General features: G+C 39.2%; 1 protein-coding gene across 2 annotated transcripts in view; it reads left to right on the forward strand.

The window, feature by feature from the left end:
- The window catches only part of ANO6 (anoctamin 6), a 238,900-nt gene extending 222,727 nt beyond the window's left edge, over positions 1–16,173 (forward strand). For both annotated transcript variants that reach the window (XM_043446905.1, XM_043446906.1), the window contains 4 exons: positions 2,601–2,806; positions 7,073–7,275; positions 9,270–9,375; positions 13,064–16,173. In XM_043446905.1, the coding sequence (XP_043302840.1) occupies positions 2,601–2,806; positions 7,073–7,275; positions 9,270–9,375; positions 13,064–13,273 (725 nt within the window). In that variant the 3' untranslated portion in view covers positions 13,274–16,173. The remainder of the gene's footprint in view (positions 1–2,600; positions 2,807–7,072; positions 7,276–9,269; positions 9,376–13,063) is intronic.
- The last annotated feature ends 7,213 nt before the right edge of the window (positions 16,174–23,386 follow it).

Here is a 23,386-nt window from a genome sequence, read left to right on the forward strand (position 1 = left end):
AGGAGGGGTACAAAAGGGAGGGGGCAGATGTATACCTGTGGCCGATGCATGTTGATGTATGGCAAAAAGCCATCACAATATTGCAAAGTAATTTTCCAGTAGTTAAAAGTAAAGTGTGTGTGTGTGTGTGTGTGTGTGTGTGTGTATGTATGTATGTATGTATGTATACACACACTTCTACCTTGGTTTTTTAGAAGTATTTAAGTAAACAAAAATCAACAGAGAAAAACTTTCCACAGAGAAGAAAATATCTGGCCATGTCAAAAGCTGCTTGGGGTGGGAGAGAACTGCCTAGCAATCAAATAAACAAGGACTGAAAATGTACATTGGCTTTGGCATGTGCAGGCACCAACAGTGAGCAAGATGAGTTTCAGTGCCGTGGGGGAGGGCCGCAGAAGATGTAGAGCTTTGAATGGCAGAGAAATAATCAATGTAGGGACTTCTTCAAGAAACATGACTTATAAATAAAAAAGAAAGCATATCAGAGAGCAATTCAGGATCATAGCAAGTTTCAGGCGAGGGTTATTTTTGTTTTTACAATGGATGTTTTTTGCCTTGCTACGTTGATAGGCCTTGGTTGTTCTTGGTTTCAAAAGTTGTTTAGAAAGTTCTTCTCACTTGAATATCAGAAGAGATTAAACCATCTTGGCTTTTTCTGCTTTCTTTTTTTAATTAAAAATGTTTAATCCATCTGGAATTTCTTTTGATATCAAAAGCAAAGACTCCATACCAGCTCTTCTAATGGTTTAGCTAATTACTCCAATACTTGAATCTACTGATTTGAAACCTCATTTTTATAATATACTGAAATCCCTTGAGTATCTCCATCTGTTCTTGAAATTTATTCTATTTAATTCATACTGTCTATTAATGCACTAGTTCTGAATTGTTTCATTTGCCATAGCATTATAATATACGTTAATATCTCTTAGAGCTGTCCCATTTTATCTTTTTGCAGAAATATCCCTAACACTGTTACTTTAAACATCCCTCCTCATTATTTTACTTGTGTACTTGTATACATTTTTTTTGAAGAGCTTTTCTTCCTTAAATCCACTTGGAATTATTAACTAAATTTGCATTCAAATTCTAAATTTTATTTTTGGAGAAGGAATATGTCCCCAAACTTGAATCTTCCCAATTAAGAGTATGGTGTATCATACCATTCATCCGTCATTACTTGTTCTCTATTTTTAAGTCAGTTATCATAACCATCTTAACATTTCTCACTAATTTATTTCTAAGTAGTCTGTGCCTTTGTTGTCATTATTAACTATGTCTTTTCTCCTTTGGATTTTTAACTGGATTTATTGCTAATCAAGTCCTAATTTCTGACTTCTCTTGAGTATTAAGGGGACCTGGCAGCATGGGGCCCTCATTCCAATGTGGTACCTTTGATTAGGGCATCCACTTGCCAGTTTGCCAGTTACTGTACCCACGTCACACATTTCTGTTACTTGCCTGGCCCCTGGAGGCAGATGAGTTCTTTTAGGGTTGGGTGAGTCATGGATGTTGACATCACTGTCAGTGCCATGCTCTGTGATGTCACCAACTCTGGCCTGTAGATCAGCCAAGTCCTTCCAACCCCTACTGCTTTTCTGCAATACATTCTGGCCTCTCAGATCAGAAGCAAATGTCAGCTCCTCCTACCCAGCTATACCTCCACAGTCTTGCCCTTCTTGGCCAGAGTGGTCCCTGCCCCTTGGCTGAGCAGTAGTCCTAAAGAGGCTGTAAATTTTTCTCTCATCCACTGTCTCAGTTACAAATACCTATGGTAGTTTACTTCAAAGGTCTGCCAGTTATATCCCTGGCCTTATCACAGCTCACTTCTCCCTCCCTGTGGTCCAGCCCCCCCACCCCCCACCCCGCAAGTCTCTGCTGCCCATCTATAGCAAAGCCACATAGATTCCAGACAAAGATAAAAGAACCTCTAAGCCACCAGCATAATTTTAACTTACTGTGACCACACACACTGCCACAATATCAAAATAAAAGCTCCTGAAGGATTATATTTTGACTTATTAAAACACTTATTGCATACATTTCCATGATTTGTAGTAGTATCACAAATTCTCAGAATGTGCTGCCCTTGCATTCACAGACTCAGGGGAGCTTGCTCATTTACCTATTTTCCATATATTTCCTCCAACATTCTCTAAACATTCTCCCAAAGGTACATTTCTTATTTCTTTTTAACTTTAGATATTTCCACAATATTGCTTTTCTTTCTTTCTTTTTTTTTTTATCCTAAATCACAAATCCTCTCCCAACATTCTATTATTTCTACACTGGGAATGAATAATTTACTTAAAGTGCCCCAAGTTTATTGCCAGCAAGTAATTGTAGTAGATTAAAGATTTTAAAATATGTTATTCCTATTATGTATATCTGTGAAGTAAACATATTTAGACTTCTTTCCAGAGACTTTATATTTGTGTTTTGTTTTGATTCTTTCACTGTTGGACATTATTATTACCATGAATGTCTTTTCTCTTTGGGATTTAGTTCACTGTTTGCCTTTCTCTTTAGAAGAGTAAAGGAATGTGTGTTGTCCTTCCATCCATCCACCACTCCATGATGTGTGTCCGTTCCATTGACAGTTATTCAGTTTGGGTTCGTCACCTTATTTGTGGCCTCTTTTCCACTGGCCCCTCTGTTGGCTCTGGTGAACAATATATTGGAAATAAGAGTGGACGCGTGGAAACTGACTACCCAGTATAGACGCATGGTACCTGAAAAAGCCCGGGACATCGGAGCATGGCAGCCCATCATGCAAGGAATAGCAATTCTGGCTGTGGTGACCAATGTGAGTAAATAGGCTTCACAGGGTAAAGACCTTGAAAAGTCCAAAACTGCATTAGTGTTGCTTCCTGAGGAATCCAGTGTTTGCTATTTCATAATGTGGGAGGAGGATGCTAATACTTTCATCCACATAAACAACATAGTTGCTGTAACTGTAATTGTTATTATTTTTTAATATATTTTGTTTATAGTTATTATTGGTGACTTACAAGACCTCTTACAGAGGCAGTTGCTAAGAATAGTGACTATTATGCTTTTGTTGCTCATTTATTAGTTTTATTCAATAGAAACATGGTAATAATATTAACAGTAAGTACTAACTCTTTTAATCATCACATGACTATAAAAGGAATTATCAAATAGTGCTTTTATAATGGAAATAGAAATCTATCCATTTAGAGTTTGTAGACCCTAAAATACGAACAGTCATTCCACCATATTTTACTGTATATTCCAAACTATCAATTTAAACTAGTAACTACTTGATGAAGACGTATGTACTTTGTGCATTCCCCATCATTCCTTACCTTCCTTGTGTCATGGGGCAGAGGTTCTTCAAGGAGGTGGATTTAGGGCAGGTCCCAGCTCTCCTCCTCGCCCCACCCTTGGTCTTTGCAGTGTTAGTCATTAGCTAAGCACCTTCACGTCCTGCACGTGTCTGAGTGATGAGGGAACAGAACTCGCTTGTTACAATCTGTTCTGATTATGGACCAGTCTGCACCGTCTGTCTGCTTCCTACTGCTGCCCCCACAGTCGGCAGGGAGCTGTCAAGCAGAGCAGTTCCCATGCCAGCCCATCAGGGAATCTCCTTCCCCAGAAATATCCAGACACTCAAGGTTATTTCCTCCCTTATTCCACTGCCAATTGGATTCCCAGGTTAACAAAATAATATTCCAGTTTTAACTTCTTCATCAAGTCCCACTTGCCTTGAGTCCCCTGTCTTTTCCCGCGAGCCCTTGTAGAAACAGAAGAGAGTCTGGCAGTGCCTGTGGGTCAGGCTGAGGGGCGTCCGCCCAGACCTTAACACTTCCAAGCTTCCTTTTATCATTTGAAGATTGAATAATTTCCCTGTCACATATTTTCAGACGATTATATACCACAAAGGGTGTGTGGGGAATTCAGTGAGTCAGTGCATGGGATGCACAGAGCCTGGTCCTTGTAGGGATATTAGCGGCTATTCTGTTATCACCCCTGGAGGAGGGCACGACAAGCCACTCCAATATTCTTGCCTGGAGAATCCCATGGACAGAGGAGCCTCGTGGGCTACAGTTCATAGGGTCACAAAGAGGCAGACACAACTGGAGTGATTTAGCACGCGTGCATGCACACATTCTGTTATCATCTTCATCACACAGCATTGTTTATAGCAACTCCAGAAGCTTTGCCAGGTGTCAAAACTAGAGGCACAAGAATTTAACAATATGCCACGGTCTAGACCATGGTCACAGTTTCACGCAATAAGTTATCTGGAACCCAGCTTTCACCCCCCAAGAACCCTCAGTTTATTTGGATCGCCTGCTGTCTCTCCTTTTTGGAGAAAGTTGGTAAATCACACACACAAAAACAACTGTGAGGTTATATCCATTTCCGTTCACCCAAAGAGCCCCCACCTTCAGCATCCACTGCGCTGCAAAACATAGGCTGATGTTCAGAAATATGACAGTGAGGCCTTTCAAGCTCCACGGTCATAAAAGTATGAATCTGTCATGTTCAATATACTATATGACATGAAGCCAGGCCGGAACGTGGAGTTACGTGCTTTAAGGAAATTTTTAGCAACAGGGTTTGGAACTAAAAGGTTTTTATTTGACCTTCAGCTAACCAGAAAATTCAACTGACTCCTACTCCCTATCACTCAAGCGTCCTGTCTTAATTCCATGAGGCACCTTTTCCTCATTGCCCTAGAGTGGCTCCTCACCATTAATGCAGATGGAATATTGGCCGTGTCTTCAAGGCTGCTCCACCTGCACATGTGTGTGCACACAGGCACACGTGTACCCACTGATCGGTGCTACTGGGTCTCGTCCGGCAGTTGTTTATTCTTATAATTCAGGTGCTGGCTTATTATACACTAGAAAAATTGCTTATTCAATTATCAATTAAACTATGGTGACATAGTGTTAGTTGGTCAGTCGTGTCCAACTCTTTGCGACCCCATGGACTGTAGCCCACCAGGCTCCTCCGCCCATGGAATTCTCCAGGCAAGAATACTAGAATGGGTTGCCATTCCCTTCTCCAGGGGATCTTCCCGACCCAGGGATCGAACCCAGGTCTCCCACATTGCAGGCAGATTCTTAACCATCTGAGCTACCAGGGAAGCCCAATTACACTATGGACAGTCCTTTTTTCCATATTAAGATGTTAGAGATTCCAAGATGCAGATCCTCTTGCATATAATTCTGTAAGAGTTAAACATGTATGTTATCCCCTCACATGCCTGATTTGTGCCTCCCCAACCTCACGTGCTCAGTAACGGCTAGCTTTCCATCATAGGGGAACTTTTAGGAAGGAGGAAGACGAGAACAGCTCCTCAGGATTTGAAAGGGCATCAGGCCAGAGTTTGGTATAAAGTCATTCATTTTAAGGCTGCTGGTTCAATAAGTAAGCTGAATTACATTGTTGTGTCATGCCAGAGCATCTGCTATTGAAGACCAATTTTAATTTATTTTGATATAAATGGAAAATTGTGTTTGGAACAGCATGGGAAATGAAGCACACTGCATTTATTTGTGCTCTTGCACTGTGGCTCAGAGCAGCTTAATTCAGGAGGAAAAAGTATCTTGTCAGAAGACAATAGAATTATCTTCCTTGTTGGAATTTGTATAGCTTCTTAAGCACATCTGCAGGTGATTCTGTAAAAAGCTCTAGTTGAGTTAAATGAGAACAGGAAATTTTAATCTGTTGAAATCTGGGAGAAGCAAAATAGTCTCGCCTTACACCACCACCACCACCCCCGACAGGCAAGAATACACACCCAGAGAAACTTGACACCGGAGGAAATGACAAAGCTGGTTCTGGGAGGGGAAATTTTGCAGTAGAAAAGCCCCTCAGTTGTTTTTCTTGCTTTGCATGAGGTCTTGTTTGTTGGCTTGTGGTCTCACTGTGTCTAAACCATATGTTCAGATGAATACTGTTAAAATCGTGTTGTGCAAAATATGTCTGTTCTTCTGCTTCAGAAATGACTGAAACATTTAGCTTTGTTTATTCACATAGAATTTGGATTGAAGTATATTCATTACTCTGTCCTTCCGTGACACCAGTTTTACATGTTGTAGAGTTTAAAGCCCAAATTTGAACTCTGGAGAGAATTCATGTAATTAATAATAGCTTTAGATCCTAATGAATGTCTGCCTGACACAGATTCAGATTTAACACTGATCCATATTTATTCCTTTAATCTGGAAACACACTAAACTCTCTTAAAGTTTTTTGATAACTATAATCTTTCTGACTTTATCCATTTAACCTTTTGAAAGTTGAAAGGCTTAGACACTAAGTCTAACAAAATAGATACCATTGCTTGATTATGTGAATAGAACAATCCCAACACAGTTTCTTGCTACTATATTTTATTGAATAATAAAGAATTCTTGCTCTTTAATGAAGCAACAGACATAAGTATATACTGAAAGTTTAAATCAGACTGTGAGGTTGAGTTATCTCAACAAGTCAAGATACTATAGGGGAAAAAGTATAAATTTGAAGGAAAATATTTGTTATCAGTATTCTATTTTTAAGAGACAAGTGATTAAAACAATTTTTATCAATTATTTATCTACAAAGGGATCATATAAAGCCAGCTTATTTTCACAATACTGATCTTGTTATTTCACATGCAAAAGGGCCTTCTAAGTCATAAAGATTAAATTTTATCAAGTAGTGCTCCAGAGTTAATTGAATTTTATTATATTCTAATTTTTTAAAATATAAGTTACATGTAACATATGCAAGTGGCTCTCGAGTTATCTATAATACCCTAGTCTACAATTTTTCTTACTGTGCTTAAGATACATAATAGGCAACTATCAGGGCTTTGCTTTTGAACTGCAGGTGAACTGCTGGACATTCCCTTCAAAGACCAAAAGCAAACAAACTACTTTAAAGCAGCTGCTCAAAAGTTTTAGGACATTCACTACTTATATCCATTTGACAATTCTGAATCTTTAATTTAAAAAACTCAACTGATGAAAATGTAATTTTGACATGTCTTTTAACCCTAGCTATAAATGCTCTAAATTAATACCCTCTCTACCATTTTCTTCCAACATAGGCCATGATCATTGCATTCACATCAGACATGATCCCCCGCCTGGTATATTACTGGTCCTTCTCCATCCCACCCTATGGGGACCACCCAAACTACACAATGGAAGGATACATCAACATAAGTCTCTCCATCTTCAATACTGCTGACTTTAAAAGCAGAGTCAAGAAAATAAGTCCGTACGCTGGGTCTAAATATTACACGTGCAGGCAAGTTCTACTTACAAGTGTTTAAAAATATACTTCTTCGGGTGGAGAGGGAGGTGGGAGGGGGGATCGGGATGGGGAATACATGTAAGTCCATGGCTGATTCATGTCAGTGTATGACAAAAACCACTACAATATCGTAAAGTAATTAGCCTCCAACTAATAAAAATAAATGAAAAAAAAAAAATAGAAGTATTTCAAAACAAAAAAATCAATAAATAAATAATTTGGAGAATATTGTTTTTAGTATGTGACACTGATTCTGAAGTCTACTTGACATTTAAGTAATAAAATAGTACAATTAAATTAAATTAAAAAAATAAATAAAAAAATAAAAATACACTTCTTCTTTTAAAGGACTTTCATTGTAATATTCTATCTGGTATTATTTAAATAAAGTTGCTAGACATTTTTTTTCCTAGCTTTCTTTTCAATCAGACTTAAAAACGTATAAAATATAAAAGTTACTGTAGATTAAGATTAGAACTTTCAAGCCAAACCGTAAGGCAGGATTGTATTTTATGTTTTGCAAATTGTAAAGTCTTCCTGTAACCCTTTAAAAGATTTATTTGTTTATTTCTGGCCGTGCTGGATCGTCGTTGCTGGTGCTGGCCTTTCTCTAGTTGCAGCGAGTGGCAGCTACTCTTTGTAGTGCTGTGTAGGCTTCTCGTTGTGGCTTGTCTTATTGCGGAGCACCATCTCAGAAGTTGTGGCGCAGGGACTTAGTTGCTCCATGGCATGTGGGATCTTTCTGGACCAGGGATTGAACCCGTGTCTCCTGCATTGGCAGGCAGATTCTTAACCACTGTACCACCAGGGAAGACCCCATATGGCAAGATGTTAAAATGAGAGTTTCAAACGATTACAGAAAGACTTATTCAGGGGGAAAGTCTTATGTCTTAGAAATGAAGAAACCCTGGGAGTTCTAGAAAGCAAGATAATTCAGTTGTTTCAACTCATATTTTATTCAACCACAACCTGACGGTACTAAATGATGACAGACTAGTACCATCACTTAACAAAGCAATGCGGAGACAAGAAAGGTTGATACCTCAGCCCAGCCTAGCAGTGTTCTCTAAAAGTATTCCAAAGCTCTCTGCATTGATTTTAAGGGCTGATAAGATCAACCGTGGACATCAACTAAGTTACTAATTGATAAGTTTGTTGACTGCATGGTATCGTAGAGTTGTTTTGTTTTTTTCAGTCAAAGTCTAAAACCTAAAGAGCCTTTAAAATTTAAACTCCTCAAAGCTGTCTCCTATTCACATTCTCAACACCACCACCATAAAATAAGCCCCACTGAAAAAGCCATAAATAAGCCCCAAATAAATGTTTCTAGATTACACATAGCAAGGCCTCTTCAGAATCACACACTGCATCTGCTTACTCTTACTTTACATAATTCTAAAGAGTAATTAAACTTCCAGGTCGAATAGGTTACAGGTGGAAAGTTAGAGATTGCTGCCAAAGGGAGAAACACTCAAGCAATAGCATATGATGTCTGACAACAAGGAAATTAGGTAAGAAAACTATAAAAAATAGATAATATTCTCTGTAGCATGTTTCTGAAAATATGGTAATTTGTTTTAGTTGCACTCTTGAGGAAGCAGGGATAAAATTTGATGTTCTTGTTCTTTTTTTACAAAGATGGAAACCATCATTACCATCTTGTAAGTTAAATGAAGTATTACTGGAGTAGTTATTTCAGGGTTTTGTCATCAAATTAAACTCTCGGAGAAAATCTGGGCATTCCCTGGTAGTCTCATGGTCATGATTCTGGGCTTTCATTGCCGTGGTCCCAGATTCAGTCTCTGGGCAGGGAACTGAGACCCCACATGGCATGGCCAAAAAAAACAAAAACCCAGAAATCCTTGGAGAAAATTTATGAGATGACCAATTTAAAAGAGTGTTGCATTAAGTATGACCTTTTTAATGGGCCCTTGTTTACATTTGATTAGAAAGAACAATCTCCTGAAATGCTCCCATCTTTTTTCCAGGTATCGTGATTTCCGGTACCCTCCTGGACACGAACAAGAGTATAAACACAACATCTATTATTGGCATGTGATTGCAGCCAAGCTGGCTTTTATCATTGTCATGGAGGTAAGGAAAGTTCACTTTGAAATAGTTTATAAGGCAGTGTATTTGCAAACCATTTATTAACTTTTAAGTGTTGCCATTTCTGACTTAAAATACACAATATGTCTGACCTCTTGCTAATAATTATTTCTATAACATTTAAATTTGACCTGAGAATACCCATAATGCTCTCAGTAATTAAATGAAGTTGGTTATCTGCTGTAAAGTTAAAAGCATGTGGGCTTAGGGAGATTCAATTTCTTTCAGTTCAGTATTAATTGAAGGCCTTTTTATTTGGGGAACTGGGCTCCATATTAGGCTATGAAGAGGTTTATTCAAGATAAATAAGATATCTTCCTGGAGAAACTTTTATTGCTGTAATAGTTTATTTGTATTGCATTTTCACACTATACCTTCTTATAATACTTTCTTACATCGCTGAAATTTACCAGCTCTGAAAAATACTAAGGCAGCTATCAATTTGAAATTGATCTAGCCAACTTTACTTCTTACACTGAGCAAATAACTACTACTAAATTCTAAAGGTTCAAAAGTGACTTGATTGGTGTGGTCAGTTAGGATTACATTTAACTGCAAGAAACAAAAAACCCATCTACAGTGGCTTAAACAAGTAAGAGTTGATTTTTCCCAGGTAACAGATTTCACTGGAAGCAGGTGAGTACTCCTGGACAAATTCCAAATCCCTGGTGTAAGGAATGTATCTGTCTTCTGTAGGTTTACTTTCATTACATGTCACTCTGTGGTTGTAATATGACTACCACAACTCCAGATAACACATTTATGTTCTAGGCAGGAAGAAGGAAAAAGGGCGATGCTAGCCATACCTGTTCCTATGTTAGAAAAGAAAAAGTTTTGCCAGAAGGCCCTGGAGCAGACCTTCACCTGCATCTCACTGACTAGAACTAAACACATGGTTCTTCTTAGCAGCTAAGCAGGCTGAAACAGGAGGTATTTGGTTTGGGGACAGGCTACTTGGCTTAGATAATTTTTCTAGTATTTTTTTAATAGTTATCAAAAATTAACTGAGGAAAGTAGTCCATCATTAGTTCACTGGATCACAAGTAGAGTACAGTATCTGATATGTTGACAAGAGTTACTAGTTTATACTCAAATATGTAGTTGCCAGTGTTTAGACTGCTCCATTTGATATCATGATGGACTGGATACTGTGAGGGGCCATATCACTATGAAACATTTAGAACCAGCTAGAAACATAACTTCCTTTGCAGTTTTAAGCTTACTAGAAGGAAAGAGAATATAAAAAGAGGAAAAAAAGATAATGGCTTAAGATAGAGAGTGAGCACCCCTGAAGTTCAGGAGTGCTCTGAGAACAAGTTCTGTTATTAGGCCTCCAACTAAAGGTTCAAAGAGACCAAGCCTTGGGTCAGAATGAGGCAGAAGAGCTGAATTTAAGACCCTTAGATTCAGCCAGAGACCCCACAAAAGGCTAGGTTTGTCTCAGAGCAGATGGGAGTGCACATCTTCTCTGAAGAAAAGTATCCTTAATTTAGACTTCAGTTTTTTCCCCAGATTGGAATAAGCAAATATGAACTAATTATCAAAGATTAACAATGACAAAGGGGAAATTAAAAATATTCTCCATTTTTCACACCACCTAACTTAAAGAAACATTGACACAACTGATCACTCCTTGAAACTCTTCCTCACTTGGCTCCCAGGAACACGCATATTTTGCCTTTGCTCCTACCTCACCAGGCAGTCCCATTTTTAGCTTCTTTGCCAGCCCTTCCTTTTCTTCTTAATGATCTGGAGCTCATTCCTTGGTTGTCTATTCTCTCTACTCACAGCCTTGGTGATTTCATGCAGTCAGGAGACTTTAAGTGCTATCTGTATGCCTGTGACTCATTAATGAATATCCCCAGAAAACTTCTCTCCTGAGCTCAGCCCAGCAATCCAACTGCATACTTGACCTTTCTGCATGGATATCTAACAGATACCTCAAATCTACTGCCCTCAATTCCCATATTTTCTTAAATCCACTCTTAATATTCTCCTCCCTACCCTGCCCTAAATCTGTTCTGTCCACAGTTTCCCCGCCCCTCTCAATTATGGCAGTTCATCTGAACAGCTGCTCAGGCCAGAATTCTTGAAGGCCCCCTTGTTTTCTCTCTGTTGCTTATTCCACATCCAATCCTGTTAGCTTTTGCTTTGAAAATATATCACAGATCTGACCACCTCTAACCAGCTTTGCAGCTGCCCCCAAATTGGAGCCACCATCATTTCTTGCCCAAATTGGGCAGCAGTCTACTAATTGGACTCCCTATTGTCTTCACGGCTCACTCCAAGTAAAAGCCAAAGTCCTTATAATAGCATTCAAAGCCCAGCAAAATCTAGCCACGCTCTATTACTTCCCTGATGTGACTCGCTCAGCCTTCCTGGAATACACCCAGTAGGCCTCCCCCATGTGGGCTCTGCTAGGTGTTCCCTCTGCCTAAAATGTCTTTTCTCCTGATGTTTAACTTCCTTACTTCCCTAAAGTCTTTGCTCAGTGAGGCATGTCTAAACTGATCTACATAAAATCTATATAAATTTTATCTTCCACCATAACACTGTTAATAACTGTTACTCTGCTTTACTTAGCTTATATCACTTGTTTTCCCCATAGTTCTTACACATTTTAATGCTATGTGTAATTTATTTGTTCTTAATTATGTTTATTCTGTGTTATCTCTATCCTCTTGTTAGGTTAGGGTTTTTGAATAGTGCATAAATAAAAAGGTTTTCAAGCTCATCATTAGTCATCAGGGAAATGTGAGGAAAGCCCAAAGTGAAATAAAGTCCATTTCATAGTCATCATGTTCATTTAAAAAAAAAAAAAAGTGATGATAATAAGTGCAGACAACAATGAAGAGTGACTGAAATCGTCACACACTGCTGGTGGTGGTGCCAGCTGTTTTGGAAATATTTGGTACCATCTTGTAAAATCAAACATTCATGTAACATAGGGTCTCAGCAGTTCCACCCCAGGTGCCGCTCTTGAGAAACTCTCACAGGTATTCTCCAGAATCCAAGTGTATGAATGTTCCCAACATCATTGTTTCTAATCCAAAACCTAGGAACTAACCCAATACTTTTTGATAGGGGAACAAATAAAGTATGTCCGCACAGTGGAATATTATAAAGAAGTGAAAGTGGACTACAGTTGTACACAGTAATATTGATGAATCTTAAAAATTAACTTTGAATGGAAAAAAGCAATTTTTGAAAGACTGTACCATACAGTATTGTACTGTTTTTATAAGGCTTAAAGTGAGAAAAACTAAACAAGATATTCTTTTGGGGATATATACATACTTTGTTAAACTATTCAAAAATAAATGAAAATGACCTACATATACTCAGACAAATAGGTCAGTGTTTACCTTTGGGGATGAGGCCTGGGAATAAGACAGGAAAGGAACACACATAAAAATGTCATAACATCATCAGTGCAATGGTGAATGTTCTAGATGTTAGGGAGATATATTCTTCTCTACATAGCACATAGTATGGTTGAAATTTATGAAGTAACGAAATGTAGATCCATGGCAGAACCACGCCATGGAGGTAGAGCTTAAACACCTGCTGCCCCGTCCTAATACACTGCTGTAATGACCGGCAAAAATAAATGGAAGAAACTGTGTTCCCCTCCATCTCTTTGTGACTGACATTTTTTTTTTCTCTCCCTCAGCATATCATCTATTCTGTGAAGTTTTTCATTTCATATGTAATTCCAGATGTATCGAAAAGCACAAAGAGCAAGATCAAGAGAGAAAAATACCTAACCCAGAAGCTTCTTCATGAGAATCACCTCAAAGACATGACCAAAAACATAGGAGTCATAGCTGAGAAGATGATAGGAGCAGTAGTAGATAACAATTTACGACCAAAATCCGATTAAGAGCTTTATGTTCTGAGAAGCACTTTAAAGAATTTAGCTCTGTCAAAATTTATTATGAATCACTAATGAGAATGTTTAAGTTAAATCACTTTGGCAAATATGAGTCTTAACTATCACCATTTTCATGCAGATTATTTTTCAGTTTCAGTTAGTGATGCAGGAACTGGGAAATGCAAAATGGAGTTGAAGAAGGGCATAAAACTAATCACCAGAAAGACCAAAAATGTTACTTTTTTGGATAAGTTGGAATTTTAATCACACACAGGTATTCTCCTCATGTGCTTAAAGAAACAACATCTACCAAAGCAGAGTGGATTTTTTTCCTCATTTGATTATTTTCATTCCTTTCTGTTCTCAAGCACATGATCTTTTTTTTTTTTTATTTTTAGGCACTGTTTTATTTCTTCACTTTTGCTAGACCTGTTCCAGAGTTATCCTTCCATTACAATACCATCATTAAAGGTTAGACATGCTAGTTTGTTGTGTGATTAAAAATATCTAACATAGAATTCAGTTTGAATGCTGTATTATGGTGCAGATAGACCCAAGACTTTACAATATTTAGGTGTATCATCACGTTCCTATAGAAAAGGAAACCTCAGGTAATAAGAGGAAATAGTTTCAGTCTTCATCTTGGCCTGTCTTTCCATCTTGGAGAAATACTCTTAATGGATTGAAATGAAGATAGCATTTCTGAGCATATTTGTGCTATTGATCAGGATAATTTACATCTTCTAAAGATATGTCGTATCTTGAAAAAAAATGAAATCAGGTGATTAAAATTACGTGTTTATCAACATAATGGTTTGGAAAAGATGAGCCTATCGAGTTCCCACCAGTTGCCCTTTATCTATTAGATCTAGGAAGTACAGTATTGCAAGGATCCTTGTGATTGGCTCACAGCCATTGTAACAACACAGTGCTGCGCACGTCAAGGGAACAGAAGGTCTCCTCAGTGTGACCACACTGTGTTCCTAAGAGGGGTTCTGCACATCCTAGTGATCAGCCTACCAAAGCATCTGCCATAGTGAAGGTCGCTCAGTACATCCTCCCTTCTCTTACTTTCTGCCCAGTAACTTGTTTGTAATTGCATGTTTGCACCAGGGGAGTGTTTTTAGGGAGGGAGACGGAGAAACAGGAGGATACCCAGATTATTCCCAAACAAGAAAAGAGACTGGATTTGATTTGAATTTTCAGCCTCCTCTCAAGCCAATCAGGCAATTAAGGGTCAAAAAAAAAAAAAAAAAAAATTTGGTTTGGTCACAAACCCTGCTGTCAGCTGGAGGTAACTTCCTGCTGAAGTCCTGTCCCACCGTGCACATCTTGCCCTCGATTTATTCAGTTCAGCATTCTTTACTGCACTTTACTGCCTTTTGGATGCCCAGCCCGCTGGATTGATAGGCTCTAGAGAAGACACAGGGTCTGTACCTCTCACCTGTGACTGGTGACATGGCAGGGCTGGGTGTAGGAGAGAGTGTCTGGCACCTCGCTCTCTCTAAATGGGCCACTCGCCACCCATTAAAATGCTGCTCAATGCCCAGGTGCCACAGGAGCCGAGGCACTCAGAATCCCAGCAGTGAAGGAAAAGGAAACACTTTTCAGTGAGCAAGTTGACAGGCTTGCTATAAAATAGCAGCTTCACTCCAGGTCATAGTTCTGCATGCCTGCCATGAATGTTAACAAACCAGGGCGGGGGGTAAAGTGTTAATGTAGGATTCAGTGAAACAGTATTCTGGCCTTTTGAATTGTCCCAGTGGATCAGGATCATTTCACTAACTTTCTTGGTAATGTTAAGGGTATGTGTGATCAGAGTGCTCATGACAGGCCTCGTGAGGTCTGGTCACAGAGGGAGCGAGAAATGCATTTCTTCCCAGCGGGGAAGCATTCTCGTCCCTTCCCCCACTCACCTGGGACCCTGCTCCTGAAAGTGGTGCCTCTTCTCTTGTATTACCTCTTCTCTTCTCTGAAGTGTAGGACTGTCTCCTAGTGTTGGATTTGGCAGTGGCTCACTGTTCGTGGAACTATAAAAAAGGAAATGTTCTTGCCTTATCTCCTTGTATATAAAATAGAACTTGAATTGTGCATTTCTGTTTTCATAAATCATCTTCATAGTTCAAAATGTGCTTCTGTGGACAGGAGGGAAGAAAACCTCTACGTTTTTAAAGGCAGCAAATGTAATGTGTGACACTGCCAGTCCTCCCCAGGTGGCCAGGTTGTAGTGGAGACCTGGGTCGTCTGTGACACCGACACTGTTCATGCAAGTCTAGTGCTGACTTGTGGGTGATGAACCTGTGGGGCTGTGTCTTCAGGCACTTGTGGGCTGGATCTGTAAATGCAAGCAGAGGCAGCCCCTGGCAAAATGGATGGGTGTGGCGGTGGACCCATGAAGGGAAAGTCTGGCCCTAGGCCTGCCCCGTGTTAACCACTAGAGAAATTTTACTTTGTATCCTTTTGTGATGCCTGTGAATTTTAACAGATCGAAGCATTAGACCAAAATACTCAGGAGATTTTTCTCTAAATATCCCTGATATTTTAGTTATGTCAATAGGATGGGAAAGCTTTCGTTTTTGTTTGAAAACTAAACATCTTGCAAACTGTTTATCACTGAAAGTCTTCCCTTATAATTGCACGTGCATCTTGAATTTCAGAAAACATTAATTCACAATAGGGGAGCAGGATGTGCTCTCTGTTGAAACACTTCTTGTACCATTTTCTTGTGTCCATATTATATTTTAAGATGTTAAAACGTATGAACAGCTTAAGTAAAACTGAAATATTCATGATGCTTTTCATACACTGTGGCATAAGATGTAAAGTTTGTAATATTTTGCAAATTTCTGTGCATTTTAATATTCTTTTTATAATTATGAGCATTTTAATAAATTCATTTTTAAAAACAATACTGTGGCCTGCTCTGTATGCAACTGTCATAATGTTTTTAAGAAAGCAGATGTATATCTGTTTACCAGTTATGTGTCACCCAGATAACATGTGCACTTTTAGGTGAATTATATCTAAAATTACGTTTTTCATAACCTATACTTACTTAAAAAAAAAAAAAAGATTTTTCTGGGGATAATGGGTAGGATTTCAGTCAGGGCTGCTGCAGACAGTTGTGGGGACTGAGTCCCACACAGGCACCAGGTCTGGAGACCAGATGTGCCAATGTCGCGCTGTATCAGCTAGTAGGAAGAGGTACTTCCCGCTAATGGTATAAAGATGCTTCTGCATTCTAAACCCGGAGAAGGCAATGGCAACCCACTCCAGTACTCTTGCCTAGAAAATCCCATGTGTGGAGGAGCCTGGTAGGCTGCAGTCCATGAGGTCGCTAAGTGTCAGACACGACTGAGCGACTTCACCTTCACTTTTCACTTCATGTATTGGAGAAGGAAATGGCAACCCACTCCAGCGTTCTTGCCTGGAGAATCCCAGGGACGGGGGAGCCTGGTGGGCTGTCTGTGGGGTCGCACAGAGTCGGACACGACTGAAGTGACTTAGCAGCAGCAGCAGCATTCTAAACCTGGGGCACGTCACCTGACATGAGGCGGTGTCACCCAGACAGGGCACATCTCTAATAAGGCTCAGAAATGTGCTGTTTGGATCTGCCGTGGCCTTTGAGTACAGAAGGGAAAATTATGGAAAAGAATATGAAGGAATGTTTCTTTACAAAAACCAACATTTTTTTTCTTTTAATCCTGTACAACATAAAATCCAGATTTTAGCTCATTCCATCCTTTGATTTTTTTTTTTTTTTTTGACCAGCTTAAATCTCATCAGGCTCCCAATAAAACTAAGTCCAAAAGTGTCCATAACTGGACAAACAGGGTAAAGTGTTTTCTCTGATTCTTAAATGATGCTCTTGGGACAAGTACTGATGATGTTCTTCTTCCCTTCAAATATTTTAAGTCCAGTAAAGGAGCAACTAGAAGCTCTTTAGCAGCACCTCCTTATTTGGAGAAAATGGTGAAATCTTCAATAACTGGTATCTATCTGACCCATCAGGTACTCTGCCAGATGTTTGCTTACACATGATCTCACTGCCAACATGATTTTATTACAAGAAAATTTTAAGTAACTGTTTAAAAAATTATGACAGTACCTGATTAAAAAAGAAATATTCATGTTCAAAGTAAACAAATGGGACCTGCTTAAACTTAAAAGCTTTTTGTACAGCAAAGGGAACTAAAGGCCAGGTGGAAAGTCAACCCTCAGAATGGGAGAAAATAATAGCAAATGAACAACTGAAAAAGTATTAATTTCCAAAATATACAAGCAGCTCATACAACTTGATACCAGAAAAACAAAAGAACCCAATCGAAAAGTGGGAAAAAGACCTAAACAGACAGTTCTCCAAAGAAGACATACAGGTGGCCAACAACACATGAAAAGATGTTCAAGGTCGTTCATTATTAGAGAAATGCAAATCAAAACTACAATGAGATATCACCTCACACCAGTCAGAATTCAGTTCAGTCGACTCAGTGACTCCATGGACTGCAGCATGCCAGTCCTCCCTGTCCATCACCAACTCCCGGAGTTGACTCAAACTCATGTCCATTGAGTCAGTGATGCCAACCAACCATCTCATCCTCTCTCATCCCCTTCTTCTCCTGCCTTTAATCTTTCCCAGCATCAGGGTCTTTTCAAATAAGTCAGTTCTTCACATCAGGTGGCCAAAGTACTGGAGTTTCAACTTAAGCATCAGCCCTTCCATTGAATATTCAGGACTGATTTCCTTTAGGATGGACTGGTTGGATCTCCTTGCAGTCCAAGGGGCTCTCAAGAGTCTTCTCCAACACCACAGTTCAAAATGATCAATTTTTCAGTGCTCAGCTTTCTTTATATTCCAACTCTCACATCCATACATGACTACTGGAGAAACCATAGCTTTGACTAGACGGACCTTTGTTGGCAAAGTGATGTCTCTGCTTTTTAGTAAGCTATCTAGGTTGGTCAAAGCTTTTCTTCTAAGGAGCAAGCGTCTTTTAATTTAATGGCTGCAGTCACCATCTACAGTGATTTTGGAGCCCCTGAAAATAAAGTCAGCCACTGTTTCCTCTGTTTCCCCATCTATTTGCCATGAAGTGATGGGACCAGATGCCATGATCTTAGTTTTCTGAATGTTGAGCTTTAAGCCAACTTTTTCCCTCTCCTCTTTCACTTTCATCAAGAGGCTCTTTAGTTCTTCTTCACTTTCTGCCATAAGGGTGGTATCATCTGCGTATCTGAGGTTATTGATATTTCTCCTGGCAATCTTGATTCTAACTTGTGCTTCATCCAGACCAGCATTTCACATGATGTACTATGCATATAAGTTAAATAAGCAGGGTGACAATATATAGCCTTGATGTACTCCTTTGCTGATTTGGAACCAGTCTGTTGTTCCATGTCCAGTTCTAACTGTTGCTTCCTGACCTGCATACAGGTTTCTCAAGAGGCAGGTCAGGTGGTCTGGTATTCCCATCTCTTGAAGCATTTTCCACAGTTTATTGTGATCCACACAGTCAAAGGCTTTGGCATAGTCCATAAAGCAGAAATAGATGTTTTTCTGGAACTCTCTTGCTTTTTCAATGATCCAGTGGATGTTGGCAATTGATCTCTGGTTTCTCTGCCTTTTCTAAAACCAGCTTGAACATCTGGAAGTTCACTTCACATATTGTTGAGGCCTGGCTTGGAGAATTTTGAGCATTACTTTATTAGCGTGAGATGAGTGCAATTGGGTGGTAGTTTGAGCATTCTTTGGCATTGCCTTTCTTTGGGATTGGAATGAAAACTGACCTTTTCCAGTCCTGTGGCCACTTTTGAGTTTTCCAAATTTGCTGGCATATTGAGTGCAGCACTTACACGGCATCATCTTTTAGGATTTTAAATAGCTCAACTGGAATTCCATCACCTCCACTAGCTTTGCTTGTAGTGATGCTTCCTAAGGCCCACTTGACTCTGGTCAGAATGGCCATCCATCATCAAAAAGTCTACAAACAATAAATGCTGGAGAGGGTGTGGAGGAAAGGGAATGCTCTTGTACCATTGGTGGGAATGTAAATTGATACAGCCACTATGGAAGAAGGTATGGCGATTCCTTAAAATAAAACTAGGAATAAAACCACCATATGACCCAGCAATCCCACTCCTAGGTATATACTCTGAGGAAACCAAAATTGAAAAAGTCACATGTATCCCATTATTCATTGCAGCACTATTTACAATAGCTAGACCATGAACGCGACCTAGATGTCCATCAACAGATGAATGGATAAAGAAGCTGTGGTACATATACACAATGGAATATTACTCAGCCATAAAAAGGAATGCATTTGAGTCAGTTCTACTGAGGTGGATGAACCTAGAACCTATTATACAGAGTGAAGTAAGTCAGAAAGAGAAAGAGAAATATCATATTCTAATGCATATATTTGGAATCTAGAAAAATAGTACTGAAGAATTTGCTTACAGGGCAGCACTGGAGAAACAGACAGAGAGAATAGACTCATGGACATGGGGAGAGGGGAGGACAGGGTGAGATGTACGGAAAGAGTAACATGGAAACTTACATTATCATACGTAAAATATATAGCCAACGGGAATTTGCTGTGTGGCTAAGAAACTCAAACAAGGGCTCCGTATCAACCTAGAGGGGTGGGATGGGCAGAGGATGGGAGGGAGGCTCAAAAGGGAGGGGATATATGTATACCTATGGCTGATTCAGGTTGAGGTTTGACAGAAAATAACAAAATTCTGTAAAGAAATTATCTTTCACCTCTATATGCAAAACAGAAAAAGAGACACAGAAATACAGAACAGACTTTTGAACTCTGCGGGAGAAGGTGAGGGTGGGATGTTTCAAAAGAACAGCATGTATACTATCTATGGTGAAACAGATCACCAGCCCAGGTGGGATGCATGAGACAAGTGCTCGGGCCTGGTGCACTGGGAAGACCCAGAGGAGTCGGGTGGAGAGGGAGGTGGGAGGGGGGATCGGGATGGGGAATAAGTGTAAGTCTATGGCTGATTCATATCAATGTTTGACAAAACCCACTGAAATGTTGTGAAGTAATTAGCCTCCAACCAATAAAAAAATTTAAAAAAAAAAAAATTAAAAAAATAAAAAAAATTTAAAAATTTAGGCACCAATAACAAAGATAAATAATTCGGACTATAAAAAAAAAAAAAGAAATTATCTTTCAATAAAAAAATAATAGGAGGGGAGGAGCTAAGATGGCAGAAGAATAAGACGGGAGACCACTTTCTCCCCTACAAATTCATCAAAAGAACATTTGAACACTGAGTAAACTCCACAAAACAACTTCTGATCGTTAGCAGAAGACATCAGGCGACCAGAAAAGCAGCCCATTGTCTTTGAAAGGAGGTAGGGCAAAATATAAAAGATAAAAAGAGAGACAAAAGAGTTACGGATGGAGACCCGTCCCGGGAAGGGAGTCGTAATAGAGGAAGTTTCCAAACACCAGGAAACCCTCTCACTGGCGGGTCTGGGGGAAGTTTTAGAATCTCAGAGGGCAACCTAACTGGGAGGAAAAATAAATAAAACCCACAGATTACTTGCCTAAAAGAATAATAAACAAACAAACAAAAAGAAATACACACATTAAGAGAAGAAAATTTCAAGTTATACAAGGTGGCTAAACAGGAAACATAAGTCCTGCTATTACCCTAACTCAGGCCAGGCCACTCCCCAGAGGTCCCAGGAAGTATGAGTTAAGTCCACCAAGGGCAGTCTGTTTGCCCAAAAGAGACTTCAGAGATGTTCTTTGGTTTTGTTTTGTTTTGTTTTTAAGTATATTCAGTATGTTAAAGTTACAGATCAGAAAAGCTAGTTCTTTCCTTTAAACTTTGAAGTTGAGCCCAAATCCTATTCTTTTCATAAATTTAGCAAATTTTACCACTTTTAAAAAGACTTCTGAATGTTTGGCTCCATTTGCAAACTTAATGAAATGCTTTAAAGTATCTGAAATAACAGTTATAAGTTTAGTTCAGTCTGTTTCCTTTCTAATTACTACAGTTTTGCAACCATGACCAAGAAATCATAAGTGGAAGAACTACTCTTCTTTCTCCTGCTCATCTCTTTAGAGGATTCCTTTCACAAACCGACGTTATCCCGTGTGACCCCTCGTTACTGGGAGACTGAAGGTGCAAGTGGACAATGGCCAGACCATACATAAAAATTTAACACTGACCCACAACCTGCAGCAGCCAGCCTAGGAAACCAACCCTTCATCTATAATAATCAGACTAGGAAGCCAGCCAGACTTGTAGGAAGTCAGACTATTTTCTTTCTAGTGACAGGCCAGGATGCCAAACAATACCCTCTGAAACAATCAGCCCCAAATATCCAGGACTTGATTAATAACTGACAGCTTCCCTAATTTTTATCCCTACTTCTGTCTTAGGACCAACCAGAGAAAGCCAAATATGCTTTGGCTCACCAATCATGCAGGATGCCCTCTTCTATCACCCACCTCCAGCTTCCCCGTAGCAGTTGCATCCAATCAGAGCACACCTGAAGTCTTCCCATTTTTCCACTATATACCTGTCCCACTCCTCTGCCTGCCTTTGAGTCTCTGCCAAAACACAGATACTATTTCCTTTGCTACAGCAAGCTCAGAATAAATAGGCTTTGCTTTTCCTCATTTAGTTGGTCTTTTTCTTTTCTCTACTTTTTAGTGGAGGATAATTGCTTTACAATGTTGTGTGGGTTTCTGCTATACATCAATATGAATCAGCCAGAGGTATACATACGTCCTCTCCCTCTTGAGTGGTCTTTATTCCTACTAAATGATTTAACGTAAGTTCTAGCTTCCTACCATGAAATGGGCATAAATTGTTCCACTAGTCAGTATCATTTTGAAGTCCCTAGTGTGTCACACTGGATTCAGTGCGCCAGGAAGTATAAAAAAACCACAGGATGAATACAAGGCATCTTCTTGGAGGTGGGTGTTTCAATGATTAAGGGAGAAATTATTGTATTAAAACAATCACAGATATGCTATGGCATTGAATGCAAAATGTGAGTGCATTTTTAAATCAAAATAACAATCTTCAAAGGAATCATATGTTTATGGTGAGCTGCTCCATCTAGGCCCCTAGGTCTTACCTATACTTTCCTCTCTTCATGGGGACTTTGGCTGGAAATGTCTATGAAATATTGACATTTTGAAAGCACCTTGTCAGCCATAACATTCAAGAAGAGTGGTTCTCAAAGTGTGGTCTAGATTCCTTTAGGAGAGTCTGAGACATTTTCATGAAGTCTACAAAATCAAAGCTATTTTCATAATTAAATGAAAACAGTTTTAGCCTTTATCACTCTCATTTTCTTAGAAGTGTACAGTGGAGTTTCCAGAGGCTACAGAACATGGGATTTGGCCACATATTGAACACAGAAGCAGTATGAGCATCCAGCTATAAGCCAGACATGAAAACTATAAAGCAATATATTATTCTCTCATTTTAGGGCTTCCCTCAAAGCTCAGTCAGTAAAGAATCTGCCTGCAATGCAGGAGACCTGGGTTCAACCCCTGGATCAAGAAGATCCCCTGGAGAAGGAAATGGCAACCCACTCCAGTATTCTCACCTGGAGAATCCCATAGACAGAGGAGCCTGGCAGGTTACAGTCCATGGAGTCGCAAGAGTCAGACACAACTTAGTGACTAAAGAGAGAGAGAGAGATTCTCTTGTTTAGAAAAATAGTTATTTTCCATTTAAACATTTTATGTTTAACATGCAATAGGGTTATTATTTTTAAATTAAAGAAATTTTTAAAATTTCTCAGTTTTAGCTTCTAATATATTAAATATTAATAGATGTTATTCACATAAAAGCTTTTTGGAGCTCCAAAAACTGCTTCATAATACTTTAAGATTGTCAAGAGGCTTGGAGACCAACAAGGATGAGAACTACTGCTTTATACTAATAAAAAATGTGAATCAGAGCCAACCATCACATTCATGTTGGATTTGGACAGTAACACTCCAAGTGTGACAGTGTCAGAAAAAAAACCAATGTGCCCTTTCAACTCTCAATGCATGTAAAATGCATCTTCTGGTCACTATCAATGGCTTCTATTAAAGCCCAGCTCCAGCACAAGACTGCATCGGTACT

The sequence above is a fragment of the Cervus canadensis genome, chromosome 25 (genome assembly GCF_019320065.1).
Source record: "Cervus canadensis isolate Bull #8, Minnesota chromosome 25, ASM1932006v1, whole genome shotgun sequence".
Lineage (NCBI taxonomy): Eukaryota > Metazoa > Chordata > Mammalia > Artiodactyla > Cervidae > Cervus > Cervus canadensis.